Source organism: Prionailurus viverrinus, chromosome B1 (assembly GCF_022837055.1).
Source record: "Prionailurus viverrinus isolate Anna chromosome B1, UM_Priviv_1.0, whole genome shotgun sequence".
Classification (NCBI taxonomy): domain Eukaryota; kingdom Metazoa; phylum Chordata; class Mammalia; order Carnivora; family Felidae; genus Prionailurus; species Prionailurus viverrinus.
In genome coordinates, this window is record NC_062564.1 from 199,549,868 (window position 1) to 199,565,912 (window position 16,045).

The 16,045-nt window shown below is 51.6% G+C and overlaps 1 protein-coding gene across 1 annotated transcript in view; it reads left to right on the forward strand.

Annotated features, from left to right (window-relative positions):
• WDR1 (WD repeat domain 1) overlaps positions 1-5,372 on the forward strand; it is a 44,631-nt gene extending 39,259 nt beyond the window's left edge. Inside the window, exons 13-15 of the mRNA XM_047855180.1 lie at positions 655-828; positions 2,559-2,703; positions 4,274-5,372. Of these exons, the coding sequence (XP_047711136.1) occupies positions 655-828; positions 2,559-2,703; positions 4,274-4,380 (426 nt within the window). The 3' untranslated portion in view covers positions 4,381-5,372. The remainder of the gene's footprint in view (positions 1-654; positions 829-2,558; positions 2,704-4,273) is intronic.
• Positions 5,373-16,045: the final 10,673 nt, after the last annotated feature.

Here is a 16,045-nt window from a genome sequence, read left to right on the forward strand (position 1 = left end):
AGGACTTCCATGCTCAGGAACCCTGCGGGGGCTGGATGTGGCTGTTCCTCCCATGTTAGAGGCAGAGAGGAGTGCGTCGTGGACATAGCTAGGAGACCTGAGATTGTCTGTGCCACACTGACAGCTCGGCTGCCCCGAGGGGGCGGGCTGGCCCTCCATCTGCCTCCCAGGGCAGCCACAGGGACATCCTAGGCAACAGCAGGCTGGACAGAGCGGGGCCTGGTCGGAGTGAGTTGGTACCTGAAGGAAGCAGGGCAGGGACAGAGCACAGGGGACAGGCAGTGTGGCCAGAGGAGACAGAGCCAGACCAAGGGCCCTCACTGGAGTGCTGTCATGTATAGGTCATTCTCAGAGCTTGGCCTGTGGTCACCTGTGTTAGAACTTACTGGAACATTTATGAAAAAAGGCAGAATCCTGAGCACCCAAACACAGAATCAGAATTGGGGGTGCCTAGCATTCTGCATTTCAATTACCTTCCCGAGTAATTCTTCCCACTGTGCTGAGCCAGCCCTGGGAGCTGCTGAGAGGTTTTAGGAGGGTGTCAGGAGCGTGTGTGTGTGTGTGTGCGCGCGCGCGCGCACGCGCATGTGTGCACGCCTGTGTGCACTCGTGTGCACACAACGGGAAGTGACCTGCCGCTCTTCTGTCCTGCAGGATGGGAATGTCCGCTTGTACTCCATCCTGGGCACCACGCTGAAGGACGAGGGCAAGCTCCTGGAGGCCAAGGGCCCTGTGACCGATGTGGCATACTCCCATGATGGCGCCTTCCTCGCCGTGTGTGACGCCAGCAAAGTGGTCACGGTCTTCAGCGTCGCTGATGGTTACTCGGTGAGTGGGCAGGCCGCGCAGCTCTGTCCCCGTGCTGGGCGGTGCAGATGGTGAGTGGGGAGCCACGGATGCCCAAGACCACGTGGCACCCATGCTCTCAGAGCTGAGTGACGTAGGGCAGGGAGATACACCCTGTCATCCAGGAGCTTGTGGCTGGTTAACGAGGCAGAACGGTTGCCAGGAGGGGTCCCGGGCACCAGCCAGGCATGCTGGGAAGACAGACCGATCGGTCACCCGGATTGCCTGGCTAAGTGACTCCTGGTCTCAGGGACCTTCTTTTTCGCCAAGGTCGAAGGGCTGAGACTAGATTTTCCTCTGGAGTCTCACTGCCATTTAAAGTCTTGGGAAGGTGGACACTGATCATCCCAGCACTGTTCGTGTGGGGACAGGGCGGGGGGAGGGGGGGGCAGTGGGTAGGAAGCTGGGCAGTGGCTCGGCGAGGGTAGAGGTGCCTGGGCCTGGGAGGACAGCCAAGGAACTTCACAGCCAAGGGGCGGGAGCGTTCATCGTGGGGAGAACTCGGGCCCAGAGCTGTTCGCTCCGGTTCACAGACAGGGGACTGAGCTCAGCTAGGGGTTCTGTCACTTGCTGTCTGTGGCCACAGCAGGGGGCACTGGCTGGGGGGTTCTGGGTCCCTGGGCCCTTCAGTGTGCCAGCCCCCGCACTTAGGATGGGTTGGAACATGGCAGAGGCTGAAGAATTTACCATCTAGATTCTGCCATTAATGTCTCGCTGTGTCCCCTCATCCATCCAGTCATTTTCATCTTCATTTTGGGTGCTTTTAAAGTAAACTACAGACATCCGTATGGTTCCCCGTAAATACTTAGGCTTATGTATCGTTAACTAGAGGGGAGTCTCCTTTTAGTTTATGTCTTTCCCGTAACGTCACTTCTGACGGCAGGTGTGAGCAAATGCAGGTATATGCTGGAGTCGGGCACACGCCTGGAACCCGGACCTCCACGGACATAATACCCCGCCTCCCAGATTTCCTTCGGCCCCCTTACCACGTTCCTCAGACTCTATGTAAATGATTTCGTCTGTATACCGCCCAGGTCTGGTTCACGGCCTGCAAAGTAAGCGGTCCTCGGGAGCGGGACCAGCAGTGCACGGACCAGGCACACTTGGGAAAGAAAATCACCATCAGGTCGACCCTTTCTAGGGAATAAGAAAACGGAATGCTCTGAAGGAAAAGCATTCCTAAAGCATCAAGGGAAGCATTAGGCCTCGTCCAGCTCACAGCCTCTGTCCGGGCCCCTGCCCCCAGCCTGGGCTCCAGGGTAGAGGGCAGGTGTGAGGGGAGAGGCAGGCCGGCCTCCCTCTGCCCCGAGCATTCACTTCACTGAGTGCTGCCTGCACGGAGCGGGACCCCCTTGAGCCTGGGTGGCTGTTTCTCGGCAGGTGTTCCTGTCCCCTCGCTGGGCCAAGGGCTCAGTGTGGACCGCACACACGTCTAGCACTTCAGGATAAGTGCTGTGATGCAGGGGGCCCAGGGGACGCAGTGGCTGCTGCTTGATGTTGGGGCGCTCCTTCCTGGGCCTCAGTTTCCTCCTCTCACAGAGCAGCGGGCACCGCGGGTTCTTCTGAGGCGTCCGTGAGACGTGCACGGTGCCTAGCAGAGAAAGCGCCTCTGAAGTCGACCGTCATTGTCACCGCGAGAGCCGGGCGAGGTGACACATGCCACTCTGGCCTGAACCCTGACTACCACCTTTCTGTTCTCACCCCGCGACTAGGAGAACAACGTCTTTTATGGACACCATGCAAAGATCGTCTGCCTGGCCTGGTCCCCAGACAACGAACACTTTGCGTCCGGCGGCATGGACATGATGGTGTACGTCTGGACCCTGAGTGACCCCGAGACCAGGGTCAAGATCCAAGGTGACTCTCGCTCCCGCCTCAGCTCCCCGGGCCTGAGTGTCCCGTCTGTTTCCGGGGAGTTGGCCGGGAGGCACGGTTCCGTCTGCTGCGTTCTGCCGGCCCCTGCCGGACACGAGCGACAGAGCACGCTCGTGTTCCCAGCGTGAGAGCAGGTGGGCTCCGTCCACAGGGCACGGGGGTCACTCTTGACCTCTCCTCCTGTCTTAGTCGTTGGGCCTCCGTGCCAAAGCATCACAGGCTGGGCGGCTCAAACCACAGAGCGACTGCTCACAGCTCCGGAGACGAGGTCGGTGTGGCTGGAGGGGTGGGGGGGGCTCTTCGAGGTCAGACACTTCTCATCGGGCCTCACGCGGGGGGGAAGGAGCAGTGCTCCCGCCCGTGACCCCAGCTCTTCTAAGGTCCTACCTCTTAATGCCGTCGCCTTGGGCGCTAGGTTTTCAATGTGCGGTTTTGGGGAGCAGATGCCAACACTCAGACCACGACACTTCCCTTCCTCCTCCTCACCCCCTTGCACCAAACCGCTGAGCAGGGTAGATTCTCCGCCCATGGCGGGCAGTGTAGTGGAGCCTCACGTGGCCTTCACGCTTTCCTAGCATTCCCCCCCCTCACCCTTTTTAAAAACAGGTGAAACTATTCTCCATAAGTTTTATTTAATGCAACACATTTTTTCTGCCTGTGGCTCCGTAGTCACACGTGGCTCAGAGCCCTGGGAGGGACCACGCCTGTCCGAGGTGGATCTGAAATTCTCCTGCCTGGTGACCCCCGTCCCCCCACCTCTCCCTCCTGAACTGCTCCTCAGTGGCCTCCTTGTGCCATCTGGTCCCCCTCGCCCTTTTCTGCACAGCGGGCAGCCTTTCGTGTTAAAACAAATGGGAGGCTTTTCTATTTAATAATATCTCTGAGTCCACCTCGAGGCCTGTTGCGGGTGCTGTAGGCAGAGAGGGAGGGCACAGGAGGCTGCGGGCCACACAGGACAAATTCCCACGCGCCCTCCTGTCTGTGTAGTAAGACCCAGCAAGTTCCCGGTGCAGGTGTCCGTTGGGCGAGGGCAGGAGACTGGGGAGGAATCGGGTCATGCCTGGTGCACCTGTTACAGAGAGGGGTGGGGTGAGGAGACCCGCCCGCCCAGTGCTTCTCAGCCTTTATTCATTGCCACCGCATTTTATTACCGCAGACAGCCCAGGAAGCCATTTGTGTACTGTGTCTTGTTTTATGCACAAAAAGAAAGATTTTTCGGGGGAGGAGCAGTTTTGTTTCCCAGGGGAGGTATCCGGTTGTCAGGACGGTACCCGTGTCGGGGAGGTCCAGCAAGGACGCTGCTGAGCCCAAGCGTCAGTCGTGCGGGGGGTCGGGGAGGGGGGGGAGGGGGTCGAGAATGCCTGCGCCCACCTTCCTTTCGCCCCCCGCCCCATGCTTCTGCGAAGCATGGGGCGGGGTCCGATGAATAGCGGTCCAACTGAGTTTCTCCCGGCCTGTTGGTGCTGGCGCAGCGGGTCTCCTGCCCCAGGCGGAAGGGGTGGTGGGAGTGGGGACGCCGGGCCCTCGCTCAGAGCGCCTTCTTTCTACCCAGATGCGCACCGGCTCCACCACGTCAGCAGCCTGGCCTGGCTGGACGAGCGCACGCTGGTCACCACCTCCCACGACGCCTCTGTCAAAGAGTGGACAATCACCTACTGAGGAGCCCCCTCCCGTGGACGGACCGAATCAGGGACTAGCGCCTAACCGCAGCAGAACACGTCATTTCTCTAAATCTCTCTGTCGTGCGCCCCCCGCCCCCGCCCCGCTCCAGAGGGAGGGGCCTTAGCTCACGAGCACCCGCGTCTCGTCTCTGCAGGGTGTTCCTGTCTGTACACGTCCTTCTGAAAGCTTTAGACAGTGACCGTTTGCACATGAAAAATAAAGCAAGCACTTAAACAGCGTGTGGAGCGTAACTAAAACCCACCACCCAGCCCAGCCCGAGTGCAGAACATTCCAGAGGCAGAGCCTCGAAAGCACACAGACCCGCTCGCCCCCCCCCCCCCTCCGGCCCCGCCCCCGCGGCTCTTGCTCTCTGTCCGCCACCTGCAGAGCGCCCCCTGCCGGCGAGGAGAGGGCGCGCCCCGGGCAGCTCAGCGAAGCCGGCCTTGTGTGTAGAGCAGGTGCCGCTCGGAGCCGGGGGGCGCGCTGTGTGGTGGCCTCCGCAGCGGACCTTGTGTTCACTGTCCGTTTTTGTGCTTGATTTTAAGAACGGAATTGCGGGATTTTTTTTTTTTTTAAGTGTATCTTAACTGTTGCCTGTCCGTGTTTACGGGCTAGTGCGCTGAGGGCGCCGCCTCCGGGTTTCAGAGCCCTTGTTAGCCGGACCCAGGTGTCTCGGCCCCCGTTTGCTCTCCCGCTCTGATGTGTTCCTGTCTTTCTTTCCCCCTTCTGCCCTCAAGAGCAAAGGTTAATTTAAAGGCAGAGGTGAAGTCACTGTAAACTAACCTGTTATGGTTTTCACCTTTTTTTTTTTTCAGTGCAGAAATTAAAAGTAAGTATAAAGCACGGTGATCTGTAGTTCTTTTGCGTGTGTCGGAAATTGCTGGTAAATGTCGGCCGAGAGCAATCGCTCCCTTTGCACTTGTGAAAACACTTTGAGCGCTTTAAGAGATAAGACCAAGAAGTGATTAAATGTCTTTCTCTTCACTGTGGATTGCTGACTCTGTGTGGTGGGGGGCCCGTGGGGGTGGGGTGGGGACGGGGAGAGCTAATGCGGGACCTTCTGGTTTCGCCCTGGCCTGCACCCTCAGAGGGAGACAGTTCCGGAACCCGGATGGTTGGATCTACCCAGTGGTGGGAGAGAAGCCCCAGGGAAGGGGCCTTCTGGATCCTCATCCCAGCTGCCAGATTGCTGTGTGACCTGGGCCACCTCCTCTCCCTTCTCTGGGCCTAAATGCATTATCTGTAAACTGAAAACAGCGGACCAGATGATCCCCAGATCTCACTGATTCTCAAGTGCTGGGGCAGTCTGTGACCTTTCTGGGGTTGCTTTCAAAAGTAAGGAATAGCGTGCGTTTAGATGTCGGAAAAAAACGAAATTCCCAAACACTCCTTTTAATTGTGAAAGGTTATCTTCTTGGCTAGAAAGACAACATCGTAAAGATGTCTAAATTTGTAGTTGTTCTGGTTTCATCATACTGCTTCCGTATAGTTCATGTATAAAAAGGACCTGTGTAAGGAAGAGAGAATTAAGTGTTAAGTCTATAATCTCTAAAGCTGGGGCCACCACAAACCACAAAGTCCAGGAGTGTGGTTCATTCCTGTGTGGACTGGGGACGGGCTGCTTTTCACTTCACATCAATGGGGAAATGGCGAATTAGTCACTAAACAATGAAGATTAAGTTTGGTAACAATCTGAAAAAAATAAGATTGTGTACCTTGTTCTTACACCAGGCTAAATCAAAAGCAGATCCAAGTTTTTTATTTTAAACAACGGAGTTTCAATAATACTAGAAGAAATCCGGGGACTTTGTGTCCACACAGATATGAGTATTGCTAAGAATGAGAAAAATTATAAAGGATAAAAGAATGATACATTTGGCTGTAATTTTTTAAAGTGCACTGAAGCAGAAGAAACACAGTAAACATTTAAAAATACAGCAAACGCCACGCTTTATGCACTAGGCCCAAGGATGTGTACAGTTTTATGCTCGGTATAATTTTCCTTGAGCACACAGGGTTTTTTTTTAATGGAAATTATATGTGCATACATGAGACCGTTTTAAAATTTTTTGATAGAAAACTGATAGAATAATGCATATAAAGTGACTACATTTATGGAAAAAGACCACAGGCTTGAATCTTGAAACCAAGGCTTTCTGGTCAAGAAGACACAAAGGTGGGAGGCAGGAGGGCCGTTCACCAGACAGCGCAGGGAGTCACCCGCCTCAATTCCTCACTGGAGGCTTTGTGTTTAAAAAATTTTTTCTTTAATGTTTATTTTTGAGAGACAGAGCATGAGTGGGGGAGGGGCAGAGAGGGAGACACAGAATCCAAAGTGGGATCCAGACTCAGCTGTCAGCACAGAGCCCGATGTAGGGCTCGAACCCACAAACTGTGAGATCGTGACCAGGGCTGAAGTCAGACGCTTGACTGACTGAGCCACCCAGGCACCCCTCACTAGAGGCTTTCTAAAGCAGAGCTTGAGTTGACCCAAGATCTCTACTCCTTTCGAGGAGGGACGCCTTCATACTGCACCCTGTAAGGGCTAGTGGGGGGCACTTTCAGGCAGAGGTGGGTAAGGGCTGTGTGTTCATCTCTGCTCCCACCCTGACTGCAGTGCAAGCAGCAAATAAACCCTTATTCCATCAATCCACTGATTTTGTGGTTACCACAGCAGAGCCTAGCCCAAGCTGATTTAACACAGAAACAAAGAAAGACCTGCGTATCGGGGCTGTTGGTGTCTGCATCAGTTTCCACATCTGTAAATTGGGGGTAATAATGGTGCACACCTCACGGTTGTGCAGGGATTATGTGAGATACCCCAGGTAAAGCCTACATCAGTGTCTGGCCTACAGTTAACGCCATAAATGTGAGACATTGTAGATGTAGAAGGAATTAGGAAATTGATTTGCAAGTAACACACATACAGTAGTTAGCACTGTGAATGCGGGGCACCAAATGAGTACCCACCTAGTGATAACATACAACAAATAGTGACCTGTGCCCCAGGAGGAGCCCACGTGAAGTCCAGGGGGAACTCTGAGGAAGGAAATCAGGGCAGGCTTCCTGGAGCAGGTGGTCTCTCGAGGCTGGGAAGAGGCTTTCAGAAAGCTAAACGGGAAACCCGGCCGTGACTTTCCTGAAAAATACCCAAGACGGGGTTTAATGTCATCCGGTGTTCTTGCTTGGATTTATTCATTTGTCCCTTTTACGGAGATAAACAATTATAAACCTCGCATTTAATACAAAAACCTCGATTTTTTTCCCCCATGTTCTTGCATTAAGTCCTAGATTTCTGGGAGTCTGCTGTTTTCGGATTTACTCCTGGCTATCATAATCCTGTCTAAAATCAGTAATTAGCAACTACTAGGGAACAGAAACTGAGGGAAGGGGAGGTTGTTTTCATAGGCTTACTGTAAGCCAGGATTCTGAGGGCCACGGGGCATGGAGAATCTCCTTAGAGGATGAGGGAATTGAGTACTGACAACATACAGGGTGGCCCAGCTAATCTGGAAGTACAGTTTGCCTGTGAAACTTTCTGAGCCAAAATGGCCAAAAGCACAGAAGTAGTTACCACTTATTTCTACAGAAAACTTTTTTAGCGTCCCCAGACCCCCAAATGAAACTTCTCTAAGGCTTTTCCAATACTTTCGGGCACACCTTGCTCACAGACGCACACGACAAGTCGGGATGCCGCCCGGAGGCTCACAGACAAGGTGCCAAGCTGGCGGCTTGACCATCAAGGGCTGGGTGTGGTTCCCGGGGAAGGCGCGGGGGGGCGCTGCCTCTGCACCGGCTCCCCTCGCTGCAAAACCAGCTCCGACCGCTCCTTTTGCTTCTCGCCATTTTTCACAAAAGCGCAAATCCTCTTTGGACTTATTTCCAGCTGGTGAAAACGGGTACTAATGTAGGTCTTTCGTAAAAGCGTCGTAGGAGCTTTCGTAGGAGCGTCACGCAAAGTTTGGAAAAACGAGGGATACCTGTATGTGCGTTCCACTTGAGGTGTAACTTTGGGGCCACCACCCAGGTGCCTTCCTGCTCAAGGTAAAGAACTCGTCACCACAGAAGTGCCCTTTCTAAGTGACTCGTCATTTATGAGTTTACTATCATTTCTTTCTTTCTTTTTGGTTAATGTTTATGTATTTTTGCAAGACAGAGAGGCAGAGCATGAGCAGGGGAGGGGCAGAGAGGGAGGGAGACACGGAATCCAGAGCAGCCGTCAGCACAGAGCCTGACAAGGAGCTCGAACTCACAAACTGCAAGATCATGGCCTGAGCCAGTGGCACGCTTAATTGACTGAGCCACCCAGGTGCCCCATCATTCAGTTATTTCTTGGTTTATCATCATAGTAATAATTAAAATCAATACTTTGGTTAATTATTAATGACTATTAATTATAAATTAATATAGTGAATGCAATTAATTCTTAATAACGGACTAATTTGGGGTTTTTAGTAGATTTCTTTTTTTTTTTCAGTTTTTTTGAGAGAGAGAGAGAGAGAGAGAGCAAGGGAGGGGCAGAGAGAGAGGGAGAGGGAGAATCCCCAGCAGGCTCTGAGCTGTCAGCGGGCTCGAACCCATGAACTGTGAGATCATGACCAAGAATAGAATGCTTAACCCACTGAGCCACCCAGGTGCCCCAATAACTGACTAATTTTGAAAGGAAAAAAGAATCTTGGAAACAACCGACCCAGTAGGTCCCGGGATGTTAGAAATCCCGTGTGAAGAAGGGAAGCGTATAAAATAACATTTTTGTGCCCGAGCCAGACTAACTCCAGTGACCCTAAATCGAGCCTTTTGATTTGGATACCGCTGCACTTCGTGATTGCGTTTATCTGTTCTGGTACCTTCTATGCCATAATTTAAAAAAAAAAATGAGGAAGATGAACACTGTCTTGCCCATCAGACTCGTGTCTCACAGGTAAATGGCAACCACGATGCCTGGGGGGGAGCCGCTCAATCATTCACATCACAAAACGGACGATCTCCCCAGCCTGGTGGGGGAGTTCACGCTCTGTCCCATTTTCAGGCGTGCGGACTAGATCTGGGGGGGCAGTTGGTTTGCAGGACACAGGACACAGAGTGACCGAGCTGGCTGCCAGACAGGCCTCGGGCCCCGCTGGACGCCTCAGGGGGCAGGTCCCCCTGCTGCTGTGGAGCAGGTCAGATGGCAGGGGCCACCGTGAGCGGGGAGGGGAGAGACCTCGTGACTTGCCTAGGGGCGCAGCAGAGCAAAGGAGGCGCCGTTGGACCAATTAGGCTCGAAGCAAGCAGACCAGAGACGCAGGAGTGCATTTCCAGGACCCACGTCCAACATCAGACGCTGATTAGAAGAGCCGTTAGGCCCTCGATCTGCCGCCCACCTCCTGAGGGGTCTGGGACAGGCTAAGTGTCCACGCTTAGCCTCCGGGTATAGGGTGGGCGTGGGGGACGCAGGGAAGCCAGATTTGGGGGGGATTTGTATTAATAGGTCTATTGAGGGAAGAATGCAAGGAACTATTATTAAGAACTTAATCCAGGACTTGTGTTCTTGTATAATAAACAAATTAGCTTAAACTATTAGAGCCTTCACCGAAGGTCATGTGTATCCCCTTGTTTCCCACACCCACGAAAGATTGTAAGAAATGCCGGGCTGGAACCATCGGCGTGGCCACCTGGGGAGCAGCATCATTTCACAGGTGGACACAGACGCCATCTTACTGGCAACTGAATTATGACCATCAACTTGCTCTCTAATGATCTGGGCATAAGTTAGACTTCCCGGCATCCCGAGGATGGTAAGTCTGAGACGTGTTACTTTTTTAGCAAACTAGGGAGTGGGGAGGTCACACTTCTTTTAAATTTTTTTTTTTCAACGTTTATTTATTTTTGGGACAGAGAGAGACAGAGCATGAACGGGGGAGGGGCAGAGAGAGAGGGAGACACAGAATCCGAAACAGGCTCCAGGCTCTGAGCCATCAGCCCAGAGCCCGACGCGGGGCTCGAACTCACGGACCTCGAGATCGTGACCTGGCTGAAGTCGGACGCTTAACCGACTGCGCCACCCAGGCGCCCCAGGGAAGGTCACACTTCTGACTGCTCCAGGAGAGCCACAAGTGGCCTTGTCTTCCGCCTTTGTGCTCACCTGGGTGTCCTCTGTGCTGCATGAATGCAGGTCGAGCCTGTGCCCCGAATAACTTCTATCTTTGACTATTAACACCTTCTTTAATTCACTCCTTCTTCCTCCCTCCCTTTCCTTCCTTCCTTCCTTCCTTCCTTCCTTCCTTCCTTCCCTCCTTTCCTCTCTCCTTCCCTCCTTCCTTCCTTCCTCCCCTCTCTCCCTTTCCTTCCTCCCTTTCCCTCCTTCCTTCCTTCCTTCCTTCCTTCCCTCCTTCCTTCCCCTCGTCCCTCCCTTCTTCCTGCCTTCTTTCCATTATAGCATCCAACTCATTGCATATGGGAAGAACACTGATAATAGATGAAGGTTGCAAAATACTGTTTGTCTAGATGAAGCTAGTATTCCGGGTCTGGCCAAATTAAAAAGCCAAAACCCACAGTCTTCGGTCTGGGAAGCGCCTTTATCAGTGTGTTACCTTAGCTACAAGACGCAAACACGCTTCTGGGTTTAGCCGGGATGTCCTATAGAAACAGCACGCATTCACTTGCTGACACACAGATGTACCAAATCTTTGGCTTCTGCTGATAACGCTTGTAAAATCTCTGAGCGGTCGTTATCGGTTTCAGTTTTCCAGTCTTGCTTTTGACTGGAGCAAGTTTCTCCCTGGCAGATTGATTTGCTGCCTCCACTTGGTACCCACAAGGTCAACACCAGCCGTCCAGCAGACCGCGCGCTCACATCACGCCCTCTCGGCCTCGGCATTATTCACAGTTTGCCCGGGACACCGCTGTGTTGGGCTGGACCAGCCTGTCCATCTGGGGAGGTTTGGTGATGTTTGTGGCCTCTACACCCTAGATCCCAGTAGCTTCCTACTTCGGTTGTGATGATCCCAAGTATCTCCGGTCCCTGCCAGTTCCGACAAGAGCTAGGGATTTCATTTTGAAAGAGCCAGGGATCTGTTGTTGTTGTTGTTGTTGGCAGAAGAGTTTTATAACTCCGTGATCCTAGTGGCTTAATTCTCTTAAAGAGAGGGTGAACGAGATATTGGACTTCTTCCTTTTCGTTCAAAGTCCGCTCAATTATTTATCCATTCGTGTATTCAACTAAATATTCATCGATCATTACGTACAAGGCAACACATCCAGCTTTGGGGACATACTCAGCTTTGAGGGAAGCCAGACACGGTTTGTCCTGTTTCACTGGGTTTCTAGAGAAGTGGGAGAGAGTGTGAGGTAGGAGTCCTCCGGTAGACGACACACAGGGAGCTGTGGGGCCCGAGGGAGGGACGTGAGGCCCGGCCCGGCGGGTGGGGTGGGTGGAGGTTACCACCCACCTTGTGTGGACAGAGCCCCGGCTCTTTTGCTAAACCCACGTCTCCGTCCCCCCACCTGCCTCCAAGTGGAAGCCATTCTCCCATTTCTGGAGAAGACCTGCTCGTGTCTCCGGTCTCTGCGGCCCCTGATTGCAGTGCTCCACTGAAAACAGCAGAGAGCAGCTTGAGATCACGCCTGGGCCACGGCTGAGCCAGCCTGCTGAGGTCACTGGAATCCGGGAGGGTGACCGGCTCCTGGCTGAGAGACCGGGGAAGCAGGGCATTGGCCAGCAGGACAGGCAGGCCCTCCTTCCCACACCCCTGCCAGTGTGCCAACACGAAGCCCTGCCTCCTGGCCTTCTGACCTCAGACAAGCTGGCTGAGTCTGTGCTGAAACGGCCAGAGTTGGCTAAAAGAGCCAGTTTTCCTATAACCGGCCTTTATTGTCAGACCTGCTGGGCACAGCAGGAGGAAGGCCATCTGTCTCACTTCCTGCAAGCCACCTCCTTTGTCAGGAGCATGGGGAAATGGCTTTGCAATTAGCTTAAGGTGAGTGGAAGGGACAGTTGTTCCTCGTAGGGACAACCCAAGGTCCCAAGCGTATCCCTTTTCACCAGCAATTAAGTGGACATTACTCTGGCTCGTGGTCGGGGTGAGCTAGGGCTTGGTTGATGGGGCACAGTGGCCTGGCTTCTCACCTTCCTACCCCCCCCCCCTCCCCATCAAAGCTTCGCCGCTCTCAGCTTCTCGTTCTGGGGCACAAGCGGTAAATTACAAACATTTGTTCCAAAGAGGTGCTAAGGGGTGGTAGAAATTTAATTTTGCAATTCTCCCCCCTTCCCCAAATCACTTAGCTGGCATCTCAGTGTTAACAAGCTTGTCCCCACTTGCACCCCAAGAAAGGGTCAACTCAAAGGAATGTGTTTGCTCGCGTAATGGGGCTTGTGGCTAAGTAGGGTTTCTCAAAGTGTGGTCCAAGACCACCTGCGTCAAAACTCCTTATACAAACATGGATTTCTACTATGTGGTAATGTCTACTGGCATTAGACGCATCTTGCCTTGGCAGCCCATCGATCCCACGCCCAAGTATGAACAAGAGCATGGGAGTCTACGTCCCGCAAAAGACACAGGTAAGAACACTGGAGCAGCACTCTTCCAAAGAGCCTCAAGCCTTGGGTGCCCACCCACAGAAGAATGGAGGGACTCATTGTGGCTTGTCCACCCTGGGCGATGAAAGTGAACTGACTACCTTTCCGGGGAACAACCTGGAATCCATCTTGTAAACATACCGTGGAGCAGGAGAAACGAGGTGCAAAGGAGTGAATATGAGATGGTTTCCTTTATATGAAATTTAAGAACAAACTAAGCTCAGGGCGCCTGGGTGGCTCAGTCGGTTGGTTAAGTGTCCGACTTCGGCTCAGGTCACGATCTCGCGGTCCGTGAGTTCGAGCCCCGCGTCAGGCTCTGTGCTGACAGCTCAGAGCCTGGAGCCTGCTTCGGATTCTGTGTCTCCCTCTCTCTGTGCCCCTCCCCTCTTCATGCTCTGTCTCTCTCTGTCTCAAAAATAAATAAACATTAAAAAAAATTTTTTTTTAAAAAGAAGAATGGACTAAGCTCATCTATGTTGACAGTATAATGGTTACCCAGCATGAGAGTAGGGATTATTGAAGGGAGGGGGCTTATGGGATTTTGGAACTGTTCTATATCTGGATATGAATGGTGGTTAGACACGTATATACACATGTGAAAAAACGTATACATGCAGGTATATACGCTGGTGTATTATCTGTACGTAGTATACCATATGTATACCACGGTACATATATAGCACATATGCACATATACCCTACATGCACAGGTGTATACATGTGCATTGAGCTCATGCTTACGAGTGACAAACTTTAATATGTTTTGCACGCATGCACGCACACACGCACGCACTTCTCAGCCTCGTTCCAGACCTACCAAATCTGAATCTCTCGGTGCAGAGCTTGGGAATCTGCATCTTGTGTGTTTGCTGGTGTTGATGCACAGCGAAAGTTGACGACCAGCATGGCAGGCTGGTCACACACCAGACCCCATTTCCCATCTAGGTTAGAGCATTACAAGATTTTTTTCAGAGGTCGAGTGTTAGGGAATAAGACTGGTATGAGATTTCTCACATGAAAATCAGGTGCTGGGGTCCTGTGAACCCAAGACTGTCACAGGCTCCACCCAAGACAGAAACCCCACTCTCCTGGAAACGCAGACGGGCAACTCTTTTCCACTTTTCCTTAAAAATGGAACACTGACACCAACTGTTTCCACCCTTCTCTTAGTGGAGAAAGATGTATTTTAAACTCATAATCAGTCTATACGTGATTTGGTATTCTTTCCTCTTCCCTCTGCCTGCCACATAAACCCCATGTTCTGTGTTATTAACAAGAGGCAGCAGGTAACATTTCTCAAGGACCTAGAATACGCAGGGCTATCTTGTTTATGTGATCTCATTGGATCCTTAAAGCAATGCTCTGAGCAGATCTGAGGCTCCAAAGGATGAAGCAACTTTGCAAAGGTACACAACAAATTGGTAGTGTCGCTGGGATCTGACCCCGATGTGTCCAACCCCACCAAAAACCTGCCGTCTCTTTGGCGGGAAGAGTCTATCACGAGGATTCCAGTGCTGTTTTTGTTTAACGTACAGCTGTAAGAATTCATCTTTGTCATTAAAGGCTGTAAGTAAACACTCCTTAATATCTGCATCGTATCGGACAAGCGGATGGCTATACCATAATTTGTTTCATGATTCCCCTGATATTCACTCTGTTTCCATCTTTGCCAGTGCAGATGTCCTGATGAACGTGTTTTAACATCAGTCATTGCATTTGTGATTCTCGCTCGGGACAAATGGTCACAAATGGGATAACTATAACAAAGACTATGCACATTTTTCAAGATATAGGAACGATTTGTCCACACTGCTCCCCAGAAACATTCTTTTCATTTGCATCGCTCCCAACAGTGAGGGGACGCCTGTCTCCCTCCACTCCTCACCAACTTTGGGAACCATCACTCCAATTTTGCCAATATGGCACTGCAATTCCATTTGCACTCGTGATGTTGACCATTTCTGATAGACTCATTATTTTTGCTTTTCCTTATATGAATCTCTAGCCTTTGGAGCGTCAGTGTGAGCTCCTGACATATCCAATTTTGCCAATATGGCACTGCAATTCCATTTGCACTCGTGACGTTGACCATTTCTGATAGACTCATTATTTTTGCTTTTCCTTATATGAATCTCTAGCCTTTGGAGCGTCAGTGTGAGCTCCTGACATATCTCAAGAAGTTGATACTGTTTCATATTCATGGGTTATTTTTTGTCTTCCAACTTCATTTAGGTTGCTTTCTGGTAAAAAGAGTTCAATCTTTATGCAGTCAAATTTATCAATAAATGTCATGATTTTTTATTGCTTCTAAGCTAAAACAATCTTGGGAAATTTATTCTCAAATCAGAGGAATATTTACCTTTAGGTTCTTCTGTGTTGTATTTCACTTTTTTTTTTAATGTTTATTTAATTTTGAGAGAGAGAGAGAGAGAGAGAGAGAGAGAGAGACAGAGCAGGAGTTGGGGAGGAGCAGAGAGAGAGAGGGAGACACAGAACTCGAAGCAGGCTCCAGGCTCCGAGCTGTCAGCACAGAGCCCTATGCAGGGCTAGAACCCACAAACTGCGAGATCATGACCTGAGCCAAAGTCGGACACTCAACCAACTGAGCCACCCAGGTGCCCCCAAACATATCCTATTTACTGATACTTACATAGATGGTAAATCTACAAAGGAAGGCAAAGGAATTATCAACAGAAAAATTAGGATAGTGCTTTCTTCTTGGGAGGAGGGAAGTAAGGTGTTAGGAGAGGCACATGGGGCCTCTAAAGCATTGGAAATATTCTGTTGCTTCACTTCTGTGGTAGCACATTAGCTATCTATTGGTAATAACAATATTTTCCCGAATTTAGCAGCTTAAAAACATATATGCCTGTTATCTCATGATTCTGTAGGCCTGGAGTCTGGGCAAAGCTTAGCTGTGTCCTCTGTGGGGCTACAATCATGGTGTCGATTGGGGCTGTGGTCTCATCTGAGGCTCTATTGGAGAAGGGTCTCCTCCCTTGCTCATGTGATTGTTGACAACCCTCAGATTCCTGAAAGCTGCTGGGCTTAGGGCCTCAGCGTCTCTCTGGGTATGCGCTGGAGGCTGTCCCCAGTTCCCGGCCT